The sequence below is a fragment of the Agelaius phoeniceus genome, chromosome 3, assembly GCF_051311805.1.
Source record: "Agelaius phoeniceus isolate bAgePho1 chromosome 3, bAgePho1.hap1, whole genome shotgun sequence".
NCBI classification, from domain to species: domain Eukaryota; kingdom Metazoa; phylum Chordata; class Aves; order Passeriformes; family Icteridae; genus Agelaius; species Agelaius phoeniceus.
In genome coordinates, this window is record NC_135267.1 from 93,808,123 (window position 1) to 93,832,710 (window position 24,588).

Genomic DNA, 24,588 nt, shown 5'->3' on the forward strand with positions numbered 1-24,588 from the left:
TCCTCCCACCCAGCAGTACAGAGGGATGGGGAATGGGGGTTGTGGTCAGTTCACTACACATTGTTTCTGCAACTTCTTCCTCCTCAAGGGGAGGACTCCTCACCTCCTTCCTTTGCTCCAGTGTGGGGTCCCTCCCATGGGGGACAGTCCTCCATGAACTTTTCCAGTGTCAGTCCTTCCCATGGGCTGCAGTTCCTCATGAACTGCTCCAGCCTGGGTCTCTCACAGGGAGTGCAGTCCTTGAGGAACAGGCTGCCAGTGTCGGTTCCTGTGGTGTCACCAGTCCTGCCAGCAAACCTGCTCCACCTTGGGCTCCTCTCTCCTGGGTTCACAGGTCCTGCCAGGAGCCTTTTCCATTGTGGTCTTCCCGTGGGGTCACAACCCTTTTGGACATGGGCTGGAGGTGGATCTCTGCATCCCCTTGAACCTCCATGGGCTGCAGGGGCACAGCTGCCTCACCGTGGGCTGCAGGGGGATCTCTGCTCCACTGACTGAGGCACCTCCTGCCTTTCCTTCCCCACTGACCTTGTGGTATTTAGAGCTGCTGCCCTCCCATAGCCTCCCTTCTGTCTCCCAGCAGCTATTGCTCTTTTGTTTTTTCCCCTTCCCTGTTACCCCAGAGGTGCTGCCATCTGGACTGAAGGGCTGAGCCTAGGCCAGCAGTGGATCCTTGCTGGAGCCATCTGGCATTTGCTTTGTCAGGCACGGGGGAAGTTTCTGGCAGTGTCCCACAGGAGCCACTGCTGTAGCCCCCATCACCACCAAAACTTTGTCACACAAACTAAACACACCTGGGTAGGTTTGCTGCTCCTGTAACATCAGCAGCAGAGCTCGCCCTGCCTGGGCAGCACTCACAGGAGCTTGAGCTACAAGGCCACACAGAGCTTTAACCATTATTTAGCAAATGTGTGGCTGCATGCAGCAGAGGCTACACCACCTTTTACAAGCTGAAGTCCAATTATTTGTTTTGCTGCAGGAGCACTCCTTCAGCAGCACCTCCAGTGCCAAGGGAACTGAGGCTGCTCTGAGAGGGAAGCAGAAGCATACCAAGGTTTAAACTGTTATTACCTCTAAGTGAGAGGTTTCTGCTGCTAGGGAGTTACCCAGCACTTAGCAGACAGAACAAACTGCATCAATCAGCTCAGAAAAAGATGGAATTAACTCCCCACCCAGCCAATCCCTTCATGTTGTCCCTTCAGGAGGACAATGCATGGAACAAAGTTATTACCTATTGTACTTGTATTTAAACACAATGGACTCCAAAACAGGCACTGGGGAGCTGAAGAGGAGAAAAACAGCATCTGTTTCTTCACACAGAGCACTTACGTGCCTCGTTGCTCCCTCCCATTAGCCCCTGGGGAGCAGGGATGGCACAAATAAGGATTGCAGCTGGGATTACAGAAAGGCTCCTCTGGCAGCAGCCCAAGCAGGACATGGCGTCAAAAGTTAACACGAGGGCAAGGGATTAAAGAGTCTGTTTCTGCAGGCCTGAGCAAATCCTCACTACTGGGACACAGACAGACATGAAGTGGTGAGGAAAAATATGCTTTTCATTTAAGCTTCCACCTTTAGTGACAATAAAAATCACCAAAAGCCCATAACTACACAGTACTCCCACTAGAGCTGAGAGCCACGAGCTCCCAGACTCCCTGGATGAGAAGTGATCCACAGCATTCTGCAAGGACTGCAAGGAAAAGATGCTTCCATGCATCATTCACTCATCCTACAGTAGCCTGTTCACTTTCCAAAGTGTTCATACTATGTAAATAAATCATACCATTAAAGGAAAATGCTCCAAAAACCTAGATAGTCTGCACAGCATCCCACATCTGAGATTATTCCAGGCTCTAATGTTTAGACTTTTCTAGAATCAGGAAGTTTTCCAAACTGCATCAAAGGACTACTTTCTCTAGTCCTATACCCTACCTCTCCCAGCAAGCAATGCCAGTTTCTTCAGAAGGCAGACATGAAAGGGCTGAAAGCTTCCACAGGTCACAGCTGCAGCCAGCTCAGAGTGTGAGGCACAGATCTGCCATCCCTGCAAAGAGGAGCACCAGGGTGTGGGGACAGAATGTAAGAAAATAAAGATAGTGCAGAAGGTAATCGCACCCCTGAGGAGCTGCAGCTGCGCGAATTACCAGAGGTTAGGAACAGGCCTGCCCTTAACAGGCCACAGCTGTAACCAGTAAGAAGAGGAGTGGGTTAGCTGGGTGAGGAGAGATGGAGTTTGTTGGCTGAGCTGTGAAGAAGAAGGAGTCAGTGCTGTGAGGAGCTGCCCATGAGAAATGACCAAGAAGGAATGGGAGCTTTGCAATAAGATGGCACCACCTGGGCTGGTTAGCAGTGCCTGTACAGGAGAGATGGCTGCAGTGAGTGCCCTGCAGCATCAGCTGTGGTTATCCTGGTGACAGCAGTCACAGCCAGCAGCTGCTGCAGGTACTGCTGCCCCTGCCTCATGCCTGTGCTCTGGAGGAGGAGGAGCAGCCAGTGCTTCCCTTTGTGTCCATGGCCAGGGTGAGTGACTCCAGCCAGCAGCTCCCACAGCAGCAGGCAGAGCTCTGGTCTCAGCTCAGACACAGGAACGGGCTCAGGCTGGAACCCAGGCACTGACAGCTTCAAATCAGTGACCCTGCCACTCCAATGGGTACCTGGATCTTGCCCCGTGGTGCCTCCACTCACCATCACACAGCATTAAGGACAAAGAGCTTTTCCTTGGTCTGATCACCCTTTGTGTATCTCAAACAAAAGTGAGGGGTAAAACAGGCCACAAGCTGTTGTATTAAAGACTCCTGTTTCTTTTCAGCTTCTGTGATGACAGTAGTTTTTGTAAGCTGCTCTAGGTACCATTATTATTTCTATTTGTGCCTTTATCTGATGAAGGTGAACATGCCCTTCTGTATTTTAATTCTGGCTATGACCTGGTTTCACATTGGTTTAACTCTGCTGACTTCAGTGGCATTAGGGGTAAATCAGTATAAAGCATTACAACTGAGGAATGCCCTTCCAGCTACTCCTAGCTCACCAGCTGTTTCATTAGAAGAGGAGTAAGAGAGGAATTTGGTGCTCAGACTGGGAAAGAGAGCAAGAAGACTTGGATTTTGCATGATCCTGGGCTGTTCTTACTGCATTTATGGTTTTTAGTTCCACAGGTCTCCTTCAAAGCAAGGCATCCTGCATGAGAACCAATTTACCTGGCACTAGTATTACAGAGAATAAACAGAAAAATATTTTGGATACCTAGTCTGTTAAACCTGAGCTTTGCCCAGTCCCAGAGTTTTCAGAAAGCTCTGATAAAAGGCAGAATTGCTTTTGGTGTGGGAACATGGATAGCTCAGACCCCAAATGGGGCTTTCACTTGACTGCCATAAAAACCTGCTTCCAGATGAGAAGACTATAAAGGAAGGAGAGCACCTGACCTGCAGCTGGAATGGCCTGTTTTCAAATGAAGGAAAATCCCATGCAAGCTTTTCATGCACACTGGCAGCTTGTGCTGGCTGCTCCTAAGGGAGTCCTGTTTGTATGAGATTGTTTCCTTCCCTTCTCTCATCCATCATCTCCTCTTTCTGAGAGCTGGCAAGTGGCCATCTCTATTTAGCAGGCTCAACAAGCCACCACTCTTCCCACTACTGCTCTTAGCAGCCTGCAAAAGATACTGTGGGCTCCATTAATTGTGGCTGCTGGTTTTAATTTAAAGTTCACAGGCAGGCTAATCATTAACTGGCTCAAAATGGCTTTCCCATGTGGAAAAACTCAAAGCACTGTTGGCAAGATGTGGACAACTAAAGAAAGGCAAAAGTTACAGCCTGACCTTCTTACTGGGGAAAAGGACAAATTTACACTTTGCAAGCATTCACATTAAAATTATTTTTAAAAAGACATTGCCCCAGCTGAATACAGATCTTTCTGTTGCCCAATTAGTCCATTTTCCAATTCCTTCTGAGAGGCTATCCTGGGAGGTGACATAATCCAGTTGATGAACACCTCTGGTGTTATTAAACCAAAATTTCTGAGGGGTTTATGTAAGTTCCACTACAGAAACAGAGCTGGGGTTTCAGACTTTGGTGTCATTGACCCCAGACCTTTGTCTAGAAGTCACTGCGGATTGCAAGTCTGACCAACCACCTCACAGAGTTTTAAGCACATGTTTACCTTAGCTTTGCTAAAGTCTGGAATACCTGGCTTTCTCCCCCTCTCTCTCTCCCTCACAGTCTCTGAGGGGTTGCTTCAGATTTTAGTAATTTTTAGTAAGTCTTGCTGAAAGTTTTTCATGTAAATGTTTCCTGTTAGTTTTGCCTTTCTTCAAAACTCCTACACTGTTCTCTACGCTGTCAGCAATTCCTGCATTTTTCTCCTCATGTACTTTGCAGCTTTCTCCATTCTTTTCTCAGGGCATGTTCTGAACAATTTCACCTCATCTTCCATTTTTTCACCTTCTCACATGTTTCCCCATGTGATTTCCTCTTCTTGTTCCGAAGAACTCCCCATCAGAAATATCAACATTCGCATGCCTTATCTGTTTTTTCACCTTCTTTACACAGGGTTTCAGCCCTTCCTAGCCCTTTCACCAGCAAAGGGAGTGTTTCCTTGGCCTGCTGGTCTTTGGCCAACTGGAGGCTGTTCATCCAACCTGACAGACACAGGCTCCTCCAGGCTCTTGCAGGCTGCATCACCACTTGCTAAGACTTGGTACAGTCTTAAACCATGAGTCAAGCAGCAGGGCCAGTTTAGTGTATAGAAAATCAACTTCTGAGAATAAAATATTCATTTCCATTGATCCTTCTCCTAGCTGCCAGCTTGTAATGCCCTTCAGGATAGGAGAGGAGTATGCAGAGGGTGGGAAATGTGCATTTTGAAAAAAAATGAGAGTAGAATAGGACTCTGTGCCCTCTGTTGGACAAGTCTCCTGTGGTTTGCCTTTGCTTCACAGTCCAGGAGTGCTGCTGACAATCCTGTGTGACTCTCAAGAGCCTTGGGGGTGTGGTGATTGTGTAGGAGCAGAAGGAGAAGCCTCAAAGGGGTTACGTGAGAGAAGCCTAATCCATAATCCAGTGATGTCAATAGAAAGGCTGTCACTCAGCTGTAGACAGATTTCCAAGAAATCCATCATCATCCAGTCAAAGCATGCCAACAAACTGGGCTGAGGAGCTGGGAAATGCCTTCCCTCCCTTCTTGTGGGTGGTGGTTCCTTATCGCTACAGTCAGAGAGCAGAATTTGCTCATACAAGATACCCACTTAGCCTTTTTCCACACATGCCAGATCACAGGGTAACAAACAAGGAAATTCACTTCCAAAGTGGGTCCAATCTCCAAATTGTCCCCATAATTGTACTTTTTAGAAGACACATAGTCAGGGGAGAAAGAGATAATGTCAAAATGCAGAGCACATTAAAATTTGTTTTAAATTATTTACCTCTTCAGTAAGATTTGAATTACATGGTCCAGGAGAGTCCAGTGTCCTTCAGATACCAAAAGGTATCGAGTACCTGCCTGGACTGCAACTCACAGGTAGATTGAAATTGGTTTGGCTACCCCCACCTCTGAATTCTGTGCTAACTGATGCAATGTTTAACAGCTGCTCAGGCAGAAATTGTGGTCATGGCTTTGCTGCTGGCTCTATCTGCATGGAGTAGCATTAAGTAGCAACAGCATCAAAGATGAACCTCAACATCTATTTCTCTTGTCATGAAGATATTTTAATTTTTGTTCCAAAGAATCTTAGCAACTTCTAACTAAGAAACTGCTGCCAACACCTTCTCAATTTTATTTATATAGTCCACCATAGCTTTGTTAAAGAACCCCTGTTCTCTGTTCTCCACCACTTTCTGGTTTGTTCAGCCTGGAGAAGAGGAAACTGAGGGAGACCTCACTGCAGTCTACACCTTTCTCACAAGGAGAAGCAGAGGGGCAGGCACTGACCTCTCCTCTGTGGTGCCCAGTGACAGACCCAAGGGAATGGCCTGAAGCTGTCAGGGCAGGTTTAGGTTGAATATCAGGAAAAGGTTTTTCACCCACAGGGTGTTTGGGCACTGGCACAGGCTCCCCAGGGAAATGGTCACAGCACCAAGCCTGACAGAGCTGAAGAACCATTTGGAGCACTCTCTTGGGCACATGGTGTGACACTTCAGGATGTCCTGTGCTGGTACAGGAGCTGAACTTCAATGATCCTTGGATCCTTGTCCATCCTTTCCAACTCAGGATATTCTGTGGGTTTTGTTGTTTGTTTTTTTTTTTAAGTTACTTGCCTTTATTCTCTCCATACTGAGAATTTTACCTTACCAGGGCCCAAAGAACTCTACTTCCTCTGTGTGTGGAATCTCCTTTCTTGTTCAGTGACATGGAAGGTTAAGGTGTTTACAGCTACCTGCCACATGATTGTAATTTCAATGGAAATTATTATAACCTCAGCCTGAGATGTTATGAGGCAATTAATGCTGAAAAAGCAGTAGGTAGAGCTTGTCAATCAAGAAATTTAAAAGCTGTGCAAATATCATTATATTATCATAGCAGCATTCCTCATTCTGACCTGCAGAATAAAGAGAGAGAACTTTGGAGGACATTCAGGGGCCTTAGACCCTTAGACCCTCTATAAGCTTGGCTTGTAGACCACAGCAGAAAACCTGTGTTTTGCTTTGTAAGCACACTGATTCCTCTGTTGTGATGGACACAAGCTATTTCTGGACGAAAAAAATTGAAATTCACAGTGGTTAACACGTTTCCAGGTACATGACCCTGTTACAAGTAGCAAGGAGCTTTGAATAACAGGAGCGCAGGGGATGAAGCGAATGCTTTAAATGCAACCTTATTCCGTGGTGGCAGGAGTTTGGGGACAGCCTCACAGCAGTGTCCAGGAGCAAAGCCAGCTGTGACAGGGCACTGTGACACCCAGCAGGCCCTTGCACATGCCAGGCAATGTCTGTCTGTCTGTCTGTCTGTCTGTCCCAGCACGGCTGTGCTCAGGGTCCGACCTGCCCGCCCCGGGCTGACAGCGCCTGCTGCTGCCAGCTCTGCTCCCAAAGCAGTGTGACAGCCACTCCCAAAACACCGTGACAGCCACTCCCAAAACACCGTGACAGCCACTCCCAAAACACCGTGACAGCCACTCCCAAAACACCGTGACAGCCACTCCCAAAGCAGCGTGACCGCCGTGCTGCTGCTCGGCGCGCAGCCCCTGCCCTGCATTCCCTTTTCTCCAGCGGGCTGGCACCGCCAGCACTCCAGAAAGGGACTGGCTCTTTGGCTGCTGTCCTTGTCACAGAGTGCCACAAGTCACCCAAGCCTTTAGTGAAGGTGCGTGACTGACAATCACTCAGAGTGAGTCCCTTATCCATCAGAGGTGCTGCAGGACAGAAAAGAAACAAAAGTGGTACTCTTTCTATCAAAGGAAAGGTTGAGTAGTACTCTTTCTATCAAAGGAAAGGTTGAGTGGCCTTCTGGAAATACCAAAACGGTGATGAAATACATGAATATGTCACGTTTTCTACACCTGGTAGCCCTCAGAAGGTTTTGGGGTTCTTTTAATGAAAGCCTTTAAAATTGAGAACATGCTAAAAGTACTGCTCTTATCTCCCCCGGTATTTGTGTAGTTTGTAATACATTCTTAAAGTTTCAATCTTCTAGAAAACAAGTGTATCTGATGCATTTTACATCTGCATTTTGATGGCAAGAGGAGTAAAGAAATGAGAATTCAGTGCAAACTGGGCCCCAAGTTCAGGTGAGAATAAGGAAGATGATTTTCAGTCACTAACCAGAACACCATGAGAAAAGGTTGCTGATCTAACAGGTACAGCTTCATGATCTGCAGCAAAGCTGCACAAATGTAAATCAGATTTTGTCTCATTGAAATAAATGAGAGTTCTGTTGATTAACTCCAGAGGAAAATCCAGTCTTAAGGAAAGAGTGAAGGAAGGGCCCAATAGCTTGGAGCTCTCCTAATGCCTGGCACTCTACAGAAGATAATCTTTGTGTTATCTGCAAAAGCAAAAGGGTGGGTTCTGCTCAAATCTGCTCATGAAGCAGAGCAGTATTTTGCAGTTCGTCTACTTATCAAAGCAAATGAGTTCCCTTTATTGAAAAACAGAACTATTTTTATGCCAATATCTCACTCATGCTCGAAACAATGTTTCCACTAGCAACCATAAAAGCACTCTGTCATACAGCTTACACCAAACTGTTACCTAAACCTACAGGAGACAGGAAGTTAAAGCACAATGAATTGCTCCGTTTGACTGACTTGTTATTAACACTCCTATATATTGCTCAGATCTTGCCACGGTGGATCAAACACACCTTCAATTCTATACCTTGCTTTGATCTCTGCAGACTACAAAGCCAGGTTTCCAGTCAGGACAGAGGGCTGTAAAGTATTCTTCACCATTCATTCAGCTGTGTAAATGAGAATTCAGAAGGTAGCACAGACCCAGAGCTTTTCTGTTATTAAAATCATCCAAACCACCAGAAAAACGTATTCTGCAATAAAACAGTAATAGCATTTGATGGAAGGCTCCAATACAAAAGGCTTTCAGAATTAAAACTCTGAGAGATCCCCAGCTCATCTTGCTCTGTTCTACTACTAACCACACAATGTTATTAAAGGGGCAGTAATGTCACAGATTGGAGTTTCTAATGCTGTCATCCACTGCAGATATTCATACACAGAGTTATATAAAGAGATTGAAACTCTGACCCAAAGGCATATTCCACCTGGCTTCATGTCCTCTGAAGTATTTTTATTCATATATTGTAGCGAAGACCAGACTGAGTGCTGTGAAAATGGGCAGGTGGGATGTGCATTCTCCATCCAGACTGAGGATTGATTCTTCTGGGAAAGCAGGAGTAACTCATTGCATCACAGGTGAGAATGCAGTGTAACAGACACCTGTACATTTCTGTTCAGGACTGAACCTTAGTTATGGTATCTACCAGAAAGAATATTGACCAAAGGTCCCCAAAGTCCCACTCTGACTACAGTTTTCTCTGTACTGCAGAGTACTAGGACCAGTGTTTAAGTTTGATCATTGTGACAGGAGCTACTTAAAAATATACATTGTTCTAAAATTAGCAATCAAAAGAAGAATGCTAAATTTACAGCTTGAAAACTTAAGCCTGTCTTTATCGAGATCACCCACAGCACTGGCAGAACCCTGGGAAAGCTCATGCTTTCCACCCTGGAATAGCTGCATGTCCCACCTGTGGGCACAGAGAGCCCCTGTGAGCATGAACAGCACTGTCCTCACCTGGGTTTCAATTGATGTATCAGCACTAGGAGGTGTGCAGTGTGTTCTAGCCTCAGTTACACTGCCATAACTCAGAAGTTGTCTGACCGACCCTTCGTGGCACCTCCCTGGGGTTGAACAAACACTGAACTTCCACCTGCAGGCACTTAGCAGGGCAGGAGTCTGATGAGAGAGATTTTAAATATGGCATAAACATTAGGCAGCATGAACCATGCTTTCCTCCTCGATCGCCTGTCCTTACATAACCAGTTACCCGGCCCTTATCCATCACCCAGGCAGCCGTGCCCGAGCCCAGCCTGGGGGAGCTGCCGGGGGGCCCCGGCCCCTGCCTTTCCCTGCCCACCCATCCCGCCTCACCTTTGGCACCGGCGCTCCCGCTGCTCCCGCGGACAGACGGACCCAGGGCGAGCGGAGAGGGTACCAGGAGGAGGACGTGGCTGGAAGTCAAGCCCTCTAAACTGGCACAGCAGGCTTAAACCCACACTGGGCTATGGATTAGCCCTGGTGACGAGATACAGCAGCTGTGCTTACGGCAGTGCTTTGGAGCGATTAGGGCTCGGTCCGCTACCTCCACACACTCAGCCTCCCGCCGAGAGCCGGCACCAGTTTAAAAGTCCCTCCAAACCACGAAAACTTTGTAGCGTTTTCTACCCCGCAGCTGAGGCGGCCCTTGGAAGAAATGCAGGTGCTTGAGGGCACCGGGACCTCCCGCAGGCTGCAGGCGGCGTTCGCTCCCGCCGCCCCCGGCCGTGACTCCGGCTCGGCGCCCCGGGGCTGTCCCGGCGGAGGCGGCCGCACCCCGCGCCCTGCGGGAGCCGCTCGGGCCGGGCGGTGACCGCGCCCCGGCACAGGGACCGGGGACACCCCAGCCCGGGCTCTTCGCCGCAAACACAGCGGTGCCCTCCGCCGGGCACCCCTGCTGGCCGTGTCCCCAGCTCCTCCTCCTCCTCCTCCCGCTCCTCTTCCTCACCGCGGTGCCCGCTCGGTCCCGCCGCCGGCGCCCAGCCGGGGCAGCGCCTCTCGCCGCCTCTCGCCGCTGCCGAAGTTGAGCGGAGCCGCCGCTCCGCAGCCGCCGCCGTCCCCGCGCCCCGCCCGCCCCGTTCCCATAGCGACCGCGGGATGCCCGCTCGGTCCGGGACCGTGAGCTCCGCCCGGGCATCCCGGCGGCACCGGCACCGGCAGCGGCAGCGGCACGGCGTCAGACCCCGCGGGGACTCACTGCTGTAGGTGGAATTTGCACCGACAAATAACGGCGCGGAAACTGGAAGTATTCATTCATTTCTCACCAAGTCCTTTGGGAACGGAACAGAACAGAACAGAACAGAACAGAACAGAACAGTCTTCAGCCACAGAAGCCACAAGGGTTGTGCTGGGTTTGGAGGGCATGGAGGAGAAGAGGAGGAGGAAGGTTTTTACAAGGGTGGTGAAACTGGCCCAGGTTGCCCAGTGTGGAGGTGGATGTCCCATCCCTGGAAGCATTCAAGGGCAGGTTGGACAGTGCTCTGAGCAGCCTGACCTACCTGAAGATGTCCCCGCTCATTGCAGGGGGCTGGACTAGATGGTCCCAGTCACACACACGGCCACAGTGTCCTCTGTGAGCCCACAGTTCCTCACCCAGCCTCTTCCCACAGTGCAAAAATGTGCAAAACCATCCCCAGTATCATTGGCCAAACCCCCCCCAAATCCCAGGAGAGCCAGGCTGTGTCAGAGGGCTGCAGAGCTACAGCCTTGGGTAGGGACAGCACAGGGACAGGTGACAGCACTCAATGACACCTGCAACCTGAGCATGCGTGTGAAGTCATGCAGGCCCCCACTGAAAAGCTTTCATAAATTATGGCCCAAGTTGTTGTGTTCATGCAGCACTTGCACAGGCAGAGGACAGAGGTGTTCCAGACACCAGCACACACATAAACCAAAACAGACCAGCTGAAAATATTACAGATTACAGGATTCCCAGTGCAGTCTAAATTAAAATGTATGAGGATGGGGGGTTTTAAAGTTTAGTTTATTATTAGATCAAAAAATACAACTGGACTAACAATGAGATGGGAAGCATTTTTCTGTGCTAATTATCTCTGGAGGATTACTTGTCTGTCCTGAGCCTCAATGCCAGCCCAGTTTGTGGAGGTTTATAACATCCTGGGTATGCTCTGCTCTAAATGGATTGTTGAGTTTAAGTGAAAAGTCATCTTGCACGAATAAAGACCATTATATTTTCATACATTAAAACCTATTTCAAAACTCATCAACTCTGACTAATGCAGAAGAAAACCCCCTTGAAAATGCTTCATTTTCAGGTATATTTTCCAGGTTATCTTTTCAATGCAGTGAATTCCTGGAAGTTCTTGTCATGAATCAGAGACACTGATGACTGTGGAATATCTCTGGGAACATTTCCTTGCAAATAGATATATAAGCCTCACAACTGAAAAATTATTCATCTCTCCCATACCTTATTTAGCAGCTGAAACCAAGGATTCTTTCACTGTTGTACTGACAGGACTTAGCAGATCAGTCAGCACTCAGATCATCAGTTGCTTGGTAGCAATTCTCTGATACCATAGATGGAGGGAAGATTTATCCAGTGGTACATTTCCCAGGACACTCCAAGACAGTCAGGTTTCACCATACTGCAATTTGTAGTGCATTTGAACAGTGTGTGGTGCAGTGCACTTGGGCCTGCTGTTTCTCACCATTTGTCAGATGCTGCCCTGGCTCACCTGAGCACACTGCTAACACTGCAGGTGCTGCCTGCAGAGCCTTCATATTTTGGTGTCAAAGTCATGGACTCTGACAATGCCACTGAGGATGGACTTCTCCAAGCAGTAGCAATCATATTGCTGCTGTCTTCTGCATGGCTCCAACCACAAGCAAATAATCTCTCTCAGTCACTGACAGAAAGCAAATTTAATATGGTAGGGTTGTATTTGGCCTGCTGGCTTTTGTCTGAGCTGCTGAAGCATGCTAGTTAATATAATGGGGCTCACAGAGGGAACTCTGCTTTTTCACAGACTTACAATCTTCCCTAGAAAAGTGCCACTTTCAGAGTAATCAGAGTAATATACCTTGTTTGGTTTGGTTTTGGTTTTTGTTTTTGGGTTTTTGGGGTTTTTTTAGTGCTTGTTTTCTCTCAGCAAAACAGTTTTTCATTTACTGGAAAGATCTTCGTGCTATTTACTTCAAATCCAGTTAGCCCATCCACACAGAAGTGTATCATGAGCAAAACAAGAGAAAGTTCATTCAGTCTCCAGCAGCAGTCCCCAGGCTTTGCAAGGCTGAGGCCCATTTAAGAATAACTGCTGATGTTGCCATGTCTTTTCCAGCACATATTTCTTTCACATATCCCCTCTCCCTGCCCCCTTTCTCCCTCCACAGGTTGTGGCTGGGCCCTTGGGTTGCTGCCTGTGCCCAAAAGGGCTGAAAGGCTTGGCTTTGATATCTGTGCTGTGGAGGTGCACTGGCAGGGACCACTGGCCCAGGAGGGTGAAACAATCAGCTCAGAAAGGAGAGAAAGGAGTGTCCTGGGCCAGCAAAGGACACATGCTTAGATATGGTGCTCCAGAGCACAGCTGGACCATGGGCATGGCATTTCCTTTCTCAGGAAAAGTCAGAACTATTCAGAGCAGGCTGTACTTTATCCAGGACTCTGGGATAAACCTACCATAGAACTATTGCAGGGAGAGCTGTGACTGAAGTGAACAGCCTTTCTACTGTCACCTTCTACAAGCTCCTGAGTGACAGACCTCTTGTTGTATCTGAGTAGGCTCTGATGCTGGTTTTTTTGCTCTCCTTCCCTTTTTTAGGAGAAGATGATTGCTATGGTTTATTATAACCTAGAATCCTGAAGCCCTACAAAAGAGAATCACAGGGTGTTACAATGCCAGGAGTGAGAAAAGATTGTTTAAAATTAGTATTAACTAGAGCAAAGGAAGACATTTAAGAACAGAAAATCAGGCATAAGCAAACCACTTCCACCCTCCTGGAGACCCCCCAGAGCACAGTAACAAACACTCCCCCTGCCATGGCATGTCCCTGCTCTCTGTGCACAGTGAGCCCAGAGCAGATGTAGAACCCCTGATGGTTTTAACTCTGTGCAGAACCACAAAACCTGAGCTGCAGCTTTTAAACTGCTCTTGCTTCTTTCTTGCCTTTCTGTTCACCACCTAAGAGTCATTTCATAGTAGTGTAGTGCTCTGTTTAATTGCTGATTTTCTTAACCAAGCGACTTAACAGAGTAACTGCAAATTGTGTTCTTTTAGCTCTGACTGAAAATGATGAAGTGTCATGAAATACTCAGCCAAAAAACAGATGTAGTAAGGCAAGCTGAGCAGCAAAAAATACAACACAGATGGTCACGATAAATTAATTGAAGACACAAGGGAGAGAGATGCAAAAAAATGCCATGGAGCCTGTAAGTAGACAGATGTCAAAAATATCTGTGATTATGCACTTAATTGCACTCTCTGTGATGGCTTGATTCCTGATGTACACTCTTAACAAACAATAATCTCCAAAGGGCATTGCCAAGGTTCTTGGCTTTTAAAATGACCAGATCTCAAATGCTGACACAGTGCATGATACCACCTTTGCAGGGGTAATAATTTCTTAAACATTAATTTTCATTATGTGATGAAAATTTCTCCAGTACTAGACATTTAACCACTTTCACAAAATATTTGAAGGGGTTTTGTCTCTGTCTTACCAAAATATGTGTTATTTTATCTTACACTGATTCAAATCCAGCTGACAGCAATTGACAGATTTTCATTAGCCCCAAGAGGCTTCAAATTATTTGTCCTCTTTCATTCAAAAGTGAATTTTTCACTGTTCAAAATTCAGTACAACAGGAGTTTTGCCATTAAATTCGACAGGACCAAGACTTTGTCCATGCTCTGTTTGAGTTCCAGAGTCAAATGAAATCAGTGCAGGGGAAGGAGGGATTTCATCTGATTTGGAAAGGAATTTACAAAGGGGGGGAGGGGGAGTGTAATGATAATGCCATCATTTCTCTGAATACAAATATGGAGGGAATTAATGAATTGCTCCATTCAGTGTGTGACCTCACTGTATCACTGAAACCTCAAACTTCTTGTTGTGCAAGAAACACAAACTTTTACACATACATCCCCTTCAGGAGAGAGTGGTAGGAAGAAAAAAGGACAAGGACACCTCAGTAACAACTTTGGGGATTTGAGAGTGAAGGACAAAACAGTAGTAAGGTTGTCTGGAGGCAAGAACTGAAAACTCAGCGAGTCCCAGTGGGATCACACTGTTTGTGTAGAGGCTCCCAGAGAAAGCCAACTCCTCCCACTCTGGGACAGACAGAGCTCTGGACTGTGCCTCTGTTCCTGCTTGGGTCTAAGAGATGCTTCTTTTAAATGCTTAGGAAAAGATGCAGGGTACAAAATCTCCCTGTCATTACACCCTGAAACCTTAAAGCCTACGTTCCACAGCTGGGGGAAGTAGGACCAGCCCTTCCTTGTTGCCCACAACTGCTTAAGAATGAAAGTTTCTGAAATGGTGGTGTTTCAGAGAGGGGCACCCTGTGGGCATTTGAATTAAGCCCACATTTTCTGAGATGCCATTTATATCCATGGACTCTCTCCAGGGTCACCCACACAGCACATGGGAAGCACTTGCATCTAAGTTTCAACCCAGCATTTGGGGTGCTGTTTGCACTGCTCCACTGACCTGCTGGGCACTCCAACACTGGCCATGAGCCTCAAATACCTCTTGGCACAGCTGGGAGCAAAAGCTGGCACACTGCAGCCCTCCCACTGGCTTGGCCCTGGAGAGGATTTTCCCTTTGGCCAGGCTGTTCCTGCTCTCCATCCACGTTCACCTCTTGGGCCTCCATGGAGGGCTCTGCTGCTGCAGAGGCTGCAAGAGGCTCTGGCTCGGAGGGCTGGAAAGCAGAGGGCAGGCACAACAATTTATCCTTTCCTGCACACAGTGTTTTGGTCAGGCTGAGTGAGAGTGCTGCCTCTGCTGCCTCCTGACTTCATGTCTAAAGCCTGGAGAGCCTGAGTGCTGCAGGGACAAGGGGACACCTGAGTTGCTCCTTGTGGGTCCCTAACAAGCCATTAAAAAAGCATCACAAGGGGACAGTGGCATTTGTTTTTCCAGATTTTATCAAACTTGCTCTCTTCAAAATGTGAATTCTTAAGGTGAATCTTAAATATCTTGAACATAATTCCTTCAATTAAACGCCCATTCTCCAAAAGCTATGTAGCATTACCCACGCACAGACATGTATTTCTTGCAGTGTGGGAGGTCAACAGTAGAAACTCCAATCCCAAAAATGCTGAGACTTATTCTAACTCTGTAATTTTTATTTATTTAGTCAAATTATTTAGATGTGATTTAAATCCAAGCAAACGACTGCCCTTTCCTGAAGGCACAGCACTCATTCATTCCCCGGTATTACCCCGGCACTATCAGCAGCCAGGGCAGGGAGCTCTGCTGGAGCAGGTGCTAAATGCAGTGATTGAACAAGCACGGCTCAGTCTCTTAAGCAGAAGGTGATCTACAGAAGCAGATGCAGCTGGTGGATTGTATTCACAACACGTAGAGAATCTGTTCAAGCAGTCCCCAGCTTCAGTGCCCACCAGGGAGCTGCAGAGCCTCCCTGAAGCACGGTCCTGCTCAGCCCTGGAAGGTGAAATTCCTCCGTGCAGCCGATGCAGGAGATCAGGCAGAGGCTGTTCTCTGCACCAAGAGAGCCACCCAGACAGATCTGAAATAACTCAGGCTCAGCCTAGATGGGATGTTCTGATACGATCCTTATCTGACACCCCACCCTTCTGTATGACAGGAACTGTTTTGGGCCTGCCAGTGGAATGTTCCACAACTTAACTCAAAATATTAATTACTTGACAGGCTAGTGCTCATTTTCCTATCATAGCAGCTGTCTGTTTTCTGTTGTGATTCTAAATGGTTAGGCAAGCTGCATAATCTGCTGTAATACGCTGTGGTCTGCTGCATGCACCTAGATTGGAGTGTTACTTAAGCTTTAATCCCCAAGAAATCAGTGATTACCCACAGGAGACAAACGGAGGGCTGTTTATAGTATAGTTGCTAGACAACAGTGCACCATTGAAAGTATATTTGTCCAAAGATTAACTGCATCTCAGAGGCTGACAACTTTTCCAACCACCTGTTTCTGGAAAGCGAAGTTTAAAGCATCTAGATTTTCAAAAGAAAGGAGAGCAGCCCGATAATGGCTTGGCATTTTCAGGACACAGGGAAATGATGAGTGCAGTGCACAGTGTAGAGGAAGGGGCTTGGTCTGCTGGGAAGTGAAGGAGCAGCATGATGAATACTCTGCACAGGTTCCTGCCACCTCTCTGCACACACAAGGTGTGCATTTCCCCAGCTTTTATCCACCAGTGCTAAGCAGCTGCTTTAAAGCCTTTCATTCCCTGCCTCCCTCAGAGAGTAAAACCAAAAATAGTAAAGAAATTACAGAAAGTGTACCATTAAATCAATCTGGTTTTCTCCCCTTTCCTCTCCTGAGTGTTACAGCAACTACCTTTGTTCCTTTTGGAAAAGGGGGATGTGTCAATGGAGCAGAGCTGGGCTGCACTTACCAAGATCTATTTGGCTATGCTCAAATGCAAACTGCATGGATAATGTCCAATTTAAATGGTGTTTCCTTACTTACTGCAGTGCTATCACACTTAGCTTGCCTCTTCCAATAGTTTTGCCTCTTCTTATAGTTTGTTGGTTTTTTGTTTGTTTGTTTATTTTTGGTTTTGTTGTTTTTTTGTTTGGTTGGTTGGTTGGTTGGTTAGTTGGTTGGTTTGGGTTGGGTTTTTACTGTCTCTTTGACCACACTGTTTTTATCTTCTTCCCAATACAGCAAATCAAGCAAGGAAGGAATATATGGACAGGGGAGAGGGTCCTTTGTGTGGAAGAAGCAGGGGGACAAGAAATCCAACAGAGACCCAGAAAAGCAAGATTTTCCTGACCTGTCGTTTCAAATACTGTTTTTATTTTTTAGGAATCAAGTGTCTGGATTATATAGATTTTACAATATATGGCCTCTATGTGACTTGACAACTTTTTGAATTAATCTGGGGTTTTTTTGCAGAGAGGGATCTATTCAAAATGTACATAAATTCTTAAAAATCTAATCCTCTTAAATCATTTTCTCAAAGCAGCAGTGTGAGCAGTGCCACCACATCAGTGCTCCCCCTCCTCAGCTTGGACCATTGGCTGGCCCAAACACCAGGGGGAAAGGACTTTGCTGGAGAAGCTGCAAGGCAGATGTGGCTGCTGCTGCAGGGGCTGGGAGGTCACCCCAGCCACCATCAGTGTTGGGACAGCATGAAGCACAGCATGAAGCCTTCCCTGACAGCTCTCCATCTAATCTATTCCTGAATGCAGTGGCAGGGATCCTGTGGCCCCCCTTGGTTACCAGCCACAAGTTCCATGGTAACATTTTTCTTCTCATCTAACATAAATTCTCCTTCACACAGATTAACCTGATTTGCCCTCACCTTGTACCAAGTAGATGGGGAGAACAACTGCCCCAGTAGAATACCTGGGACTTGGATTTATCCCATGACCTGCTCTGACCCCTTGTTCTTAGTTTGCAGTACTTGTGCCACTTGTGTAGTTGTACATTCCTAAATATATAATTTCACCTTCATCATCACTGAATTTCATTCTGGGCCATTTTCCCTGTTAGTCCAAATCATCTTTAACCCAGGCCCTCACTCTAGGTGAGTCCTTCAGTCCTTTCAGGCAAGGAGGTCATAGCAAAATTATATAAATACATTCTCCAGTTAGCACCACTGGACATAACAGTAAAAATATCCAGTAGAGACGGGCTCACAGCACATCCCTGTGAGATCTTATTTGAAATTACCTCTTGCTGAGATAAAGGAACCAGAGAGAGCTCAGAGAGTGGTTTTTCAACAAACATTTCTTTGTTATGGTGCTTCATCTACACCACAGGGTCCCTAGTGCATCATTAACTTCTAAATTGTTGCACAGAAGTCTGTGCAGCTGAGAGCAGGGTCTGGCCTGCACATTAGTAAGATTTGCTGCTCTGGTCTGTTTCAAAGCCATCAAGATGAAGACTCTCTATTCTTAGCTTGAGTAGTGGCATTAATGCACAGCACTGCAAGAAAAGCAGAGAAATATGTTCCCCTAAGTGCTACCTTTTTTGGGGACAAAGGCAGTCAGGGCCAACCATAGCTCCCAGGACACCCATTTTAGACATATGTACACACAGCCTCCAAAGCACTTGACACACATCCTCCCAGGCTGAAGCTAGAACTTGTTTGCAAATTCAGAGGAAGATTTGAACCTGGGTTATGTGCATGAATTTGAAGGGACAAAAGAGAAATTATATGAACTTCATTAAAGATGACCTCCCAGTAGATGTGCCAGGAAAATTGCATCCATTGTATCAGAGAATTTTGTTTCTTTTCTATGAATAGTGTCACAACATGAAAATTCAGAATGTGCAGGCTTAGTTTTCTGAGGAATTTTTCTCCTTTTTTTTCCCCTATGAAGCAGAAAACCCCAGAATGTGATGGATTTCAGTACCTTATGCCCAGTGTGGAAAACACCAATTTAATAAATGGGAATATTTGTCCAAATAAAGGAACTGAAGCTGCTGGAAAAGCGAGGACAGGGAGATCAGGCAGCTCTGTGAACAAGAGCAGAAGCAGTGTAGAGAAAATGTAGAAGCAAGAAGTTATTTTCTTATGCAAAAGCTGTCCACCCCCTTATATCAAGGAACGACAAGCCATTCCCTCATGGAAGTGAGAAAAAAAATACTGAACATGTCTGTTCAACATTGCTTTTGATTAATTCTCTGTGAAAAGGCAGTCCCTGTCCCATCACACTCACTGGGTGTCTGCATGGACTTCGAGAGGAAGAAGCCTTGAAGTGCATCCAGTGAACATTGCTGCTGCTCCAGTCTCTGAGAGCATCACTCTCCTCACCCCCCACTGCCAGCCCTCGTAGTTTGGAGAGAAAAGCCACACATGGAGATGGGCAGGTGACTGAGCCACCTTCCAGGGCTGGAGCTCAGTGCAGCAGAGGGGATGGAGCTCCTTTGTGGCAGTGGGCACAGCTTCTTCCATGGCTCTGCCTGTTTGGAGGTGGATGCTGCAGCTCTGCTTACCGAGGGCTGACAGCCTGCAAGTGGTGCTGGTGCTAAAACACACCAGTTATTTCTCAGCCCATGTCTGGAAGTGAACATGGAAAGGAATAGGTTAAAAATGGAAGGCTTCTTTCTTTCCTGAGCACTGCTATTACTGTGAAGTGGTCTCTGCTCAAAGCTTGCCTACAGGGGGGAAGAGATTGTCATTTGAGAGCACCTACTGCAAGGATATTCTTATTATTCTTATTCTGCTCTGAGACTGCTTTTTCCCAATTATTCCAAATAACATTCCATAAGATTCAATGCTGTCTTATTTCTTTCATCTAGTCAAGCCTCAATTGCCAGCAGAAGGCAAAACAGAAAGTTGATGGACAAGGCTAATCTCCTGAAGAGGGGAGGCTGCAGGCACTGCCCTCTCTGAGGACCCATTTTAGCAGCAGGTAGCAGAACTAGACAGATTCCCCTGGAAAAATTACTGACAAAAACTCAAATGCAAAACAAATAACCTGCTCCACTCTCATCTGCTTATTGCTGAAGCAAAATCACTTGTCAGCAAGGGGGACATGAGCACACAGTATGTTGTCACGGCCTGGCAGCTTGCACCATCTGCATTTTGCAAGGACAGATTCCTGCAGGCAGTGACCAGCTTTCTCTGACACTCTGAGTGCTTCTGACAGGGAAGTGCTCCCACAGCCCTAATTCTGGTGGGAAATGTAACTTCTGGAGTGAGATACTAGCAGAAGAGAACCTATGACATTCAAAGCAAAGAGTCTGATTGCCCTCTTATCTTTCCCTCCAGCCTCTGGATGTTTCTGGCTCCTCCTCAAAGCCAGCCCTACATCCTAACATGAAATGTGGTGTAGAGAGGCTCTACACTGGGACCAGACCCTGGTGCCCACCAGGAGTGTGGGTCCTGCACGACTGGGAAGCTCCTTCATTTCACAGAGTGCTGCACTGCCCTGTGCAGAAGGAGCAGGTGGAGAAAAAGCCCTCTTCACTTCTTGTTGCTGGTCTGGTGACTGTGGAGGAGCAGACAGGCTAAAGCAAACAGTGCAGCAGCAGTCAGTGCTCTGTTGAGCAAGAGAGCACCTGTGTGTGCAGGGTGGATTGAGTCCCACTCTAGAAGGCCAAACAGCAGACCTGGTGCTCTAATGTTTCAGATATTTTGCTTTTGATGAAGTACATTTCTGGTGGCTGCAGGTCGGTCACTATTGCCCTGAAGGACTGGATATTCAGTGTAAGGTAAACCAGCAAGCTGTGCTGACCCCACCCTGTTCACACAGCATGGAACCTCACCCATGCATCCATCACAGCAGAATCTGGCTTGGGATGCCTTCACCATCTCTTTACTCTCATTTCAGCCCTTCTCTGAGCAAATCATCTGTGCTTGTCACGCACTCAAACTTTAGACTGGAGAAGAGCTCAAAACAGAAAGTCAAATTTTAATCCAGCACAGCCACAGGGAGTGGAGGTCTCTTTTCTGCTGCAAATATTTATCTAGCACATTACTGATGCTTTGGGACATCACGATAGAAGATTAGAATGATTATGATCTCTGCAAAAAGTGGCTTGTCATGATTCGTGAAATGCAGCTCAGCCAGAATGAACCTGGTCCTGGACCAGCAGCTGAAATGCAAGGAAGCCTAAGGGAAGAAACATTAATGTGTTTTCAGTGATAGGGCTACAAGAGGATTAGTTCTGTGATGTCTGAGTCCAGCGTTCCAGAAACTGAATTGGCTTTTGCAGAATAATTCATTATCTCTACTGAAAAGCTTTTCTGAGGATTTGAAAAGGGACACAGAGAGGGGCCAAAAATTCACACTGGCTCCAGGGGGCTGATCTTTGGCATTGAACTGATGTTCATTGTATGCTAGCAAAAGGAGGCTGGAAGGTGGAGATAGATACCCATGGGCACTATGACACTATAAAAAGTAGCAGGGCCAGCTCAAAAATGGCTGAGGCAATAGTACAAGGGAAAGAAGAAAGATTTAGTTGCAGCAAATGTTCACTGAGCTTACACAACAGATTTTTTTTCCTCCCTTCATACCATAGTGGTGCTTGACAAAGACAGATAAATGCAGTTTTGAGTTATGATAGCAACTGTAACGAAATCATCACACCATCGAGGAATGCTGTTTTCAGCAGAAACACTTCGGTCAACTCTCACATGGGTTCCAGAATCCTGATTCAGACGGCTTTGTGACAGGATTTACCTGCACATTTATTCTTTAAGGTATTTCATAGCTATTAGAGCTATTATTCAGCTCACTGGGTGGTTCATTTATTCTTTATGGAAGCTGTAAGTGTCCTGAGAAATGGCCTTCTTCCCAGTGACCGAACAGGTACCATACGGCGAGCTCCTGGTCCTCGCCTGCCATCTGCTCCAGCCTGGTGGGAGGGACCAGCTGCAGAGGCAGCAATCATTCCATTTCCTCTGACACTCAGTCCTTGAGGTCTCTGCTGATTGCCCATAACAGCCCAGTAAGTCTTACTGGTGATGTGCTCAGCTATCCAATCAGCAGAGGATTGGCACCATCTGTCCCACTGAGGGCCCGGATTCCTGGCGGTGATTATGCCCTGTAAAGGCAGGAAGAGCCCCTGAGCTTAGCACAGCCCTGACCATTCCTGGCAGCCAAGGATGGGCCCCTTCTCTGAGCCTGCCCTTGCCACAGGCAATGCAGCAGGGCTCTGCTTGGGGCTCTGGCACCCTTGACACAGCCAAAGGTGTGGTGACTGCTGGGACAAGTGTTATGAGTAGAAAAGTTGCCCATTTTTTTAAAGGTTGCAGAGTTCACAAATTAGGCCGGTTGCTGCCAAGGTGGAGTTCTAACTGTTTGTTGCTGTAATCACCTGTTGTTAATAGTTTTTCGTTAACTACCTGTTGTTGATGGTTGGGATTTCCCCTTTTTGTCGAGTGGCACCCTGATGCTTCCCGGAGGATGGCACCTGGCATGGTGAAGAGGAGGGGACATCGGGGCTGGCATGCAAATGAGGAAACCCCTCACCAAACCTAGCAAAACCCCTAAAAACAACGAGCCAACACAGAATTGGTGGATTGATGTCTAGACATGAGGAACAGAATCCAGTGTCCACTTTTTCCCTTTTCACCCCTCACCCTAACCTAAAGATGTTGGCTGGACACAGGACCTCAAATGTCAATGCAGAATGGTGGAAACTTCCTGGTGTTCTTGTGAGGATAGAAGCCCCAGCTCTGCCTGCAAACCAGCAGACACAGCTGCACTTTTCTTTGCCATTTCTGGGAGTAGTGGTGGTGTGAGTGTGACCTGCTGGTTCTTCCCACCAGAGCTGATTTTTTTAATAAAGGCATTAAAAGGAGAAAGATCTCCTGCCCTATTTATTTCACAATGTTTTGGCAAGGTCACCCAGGACGCAGCAGGTGCCCAGCATGGTGCTCACCTCGTGCCTCAGACACACGGAGTCCTGGAATCTGTAATGAGGGATTCTCCTGCACCAGGGTGAACACAGGTGTTGTCTGCACTCTCAGCATGCTCGGGGTGATTTAATGATGGACGTGTCCAGGGAAGGTGGAGGATGCACAAATATTCAACGCACAACTGTTTAGGGAGCTGCTTCCCTGCACTGAGCTGTCCTCTCAGGTTTGGGGCTGAAGAATAAGACCTCCTGTCACTGGTTAAACTGTGCTTCAGGCACAACAGCAGTCAGGAGCTGTGCTGCAGGAACTGACCGACAGCAAGGCACAGAAAAGGGATTAGTCCTTCAAGTCAGCAAAAGAAGAAAGAAATTGAAATGACAAAGATAGAGTGCAGCCTCAGAGCTGCAGATTGCCCTGCATGGCTGTGGAGCACCTTGTTTTAGAGGTGATGGAAAGAGCAGGAAATCGAGCTCTCCTGCTGATCTCTATTACCAGCTCTCACTCCACTTGCTCTGCTACACACAAACCTGCAGACCCACACCTGGGTTTTTAAACACATACTTAGCAGGCAGCTTGAAGAGGACAAAATGTAAGAGTCACAGAAGTCTCTTCTTAGCAACTGTGCAATGAGAAAACTTTAAAAAAGGAACCTCCTTCTCGGGGCCTCTTGCTGGTCACAGTGACCCCGAGAAAAGTCCAAAAGTCTCTTTTCCCAGCCTGGCGGTCGAAGAAGGAGTCAGAGCTGTTCATTTCTCAGTCTCAAGGTTGTTTATTGCTCTTTATCTATAAAATTCATTCGCCTGTACTGCCGAGGTCCGTTCAGCAAGACAGTCCAGGCATTCTGCCTGCCCCGGGGCAGTGTTATGTCTTTATACTAAAAACTACATGTACAATGTTTACAATTACTTTCCAATACCTATCACCTATGTTAGACAGTGAGCTTCTACTCTAAACCAATCTAGAAGTGCCACCATCACAGCAGAAGATGGAGGCCAAGAAGAAGAAGGAGAAAGGCTGGACACGCCCAGATCCCTCCATCTTGCCCCCTGAACCCTCATTCTTAAAACCCTAAAAAATCTACTTTTCCACCTTGTGATAAATTTACTATCATTCTACTTAAACTGTTGTGGCTTGCTGATCTTCATACAAGTCATAATCAAAACCACAGGCATTTTGGGCTCTGTGCCAGGGTCTCTGAACCCCCTGGCAGGGGTCTTGGCTGCTCAGGACAGCCAGAGGGATGTCCTGGGTTCTGACATCTATTGACTCTGAAGTAAAAGGTGCTCAACTTATTATAAGATGATCCAATTTCTTTAAAGTTGAACATACTGGTGCTCCTGCAGTTTTACCAGCAGGTTTCAGATTAGGCATCTGCTCAGGCATTGCCTCAAGTGGGTGTGGGGGTCACTTCAGAAAAATGGTTGTGGAAAATCAAGCTCTCCTTCCATTCTGCATGCTGGCTGCAAGGAAACCACTGATGCCATTCACTAAGAGCAGGACCAGCCAGAGTCTTTTGAAGCACTGGTAATGATGTATTCACTGAATAAACAACCTGATATCCTCACTGGAGTGCCATGCTAAGCACATGGGCAGATGTGGAGGTGCAAACAGCAGAATGGGGGGATGAGTCACTGCTCACCCCAAAGGCTTGTGATGGGCAACTCCCAGGCACAACAGCTCTGAGCATAGATGAGCTGCAGTGGTGGAAAAGGCACATTTCAGTTCATTCATTCATCCACTCACTCACTCCTAACACCACTGCTTTTGCTTCCTGAGACCCTAGCAGAAGTTTTAAGGCTCTCTGAGAAAGTTTAAAACTCTCTTTTCAGGAAGGGATGTTA

The 24,588-nt window shown here is 47.0% G+C and overlaps 1 protein-coding gene and 1 long non-coding RNA gene across 8 annotated transcripts in view; one reads left to right on the forward strand and one right to left on the reverse strand.

Annotated features, from left to right (window-relative positions):
* Window positions 1-10,891, reverse strand: part of RD3 (RD3 regulator of GUCY2D) — a 24,231-nt gene extending 13,340 nt beyond the window's left edge. For 2 of the 7 annotated variants that reach the window (XM_077175888.1, XM_077175887.1), the window contains exons 1-2: window positions 9,591-10,195; window positions 9,234-9,395 (exon numbers count right to left, since the gene is read on the reverse strand). Coding sequence is in view for 2 of the 7 variants with exons in the window: in XM_054629526.2 (XP_054485501.2) it covers window positions 10,204-10,340 (137 nt within the window). In the remaining 5 variants the exon portion in view is untranslated. The other 5 variants (XM_077175886.1, XM_054629525.2, XM_077175885.1 and 2 more) reach the window with 4 other exon arrangements.
* On the forward strand, window positions 8,821-22,396 carry LOC143693609 (uncharacterized). Its single transcript, XR_013181489.1, has 3 exons — window positions 8,821-8,851; window positions 13,493-13,644; window positions 17,095-22,396. It is a non-coding gene; the product is annotated as an uncharacterized LOC143693609 (long non-coding RNA).
* Window positions 22,397-24,588: the final 2,192 nt, after the last annotated feature.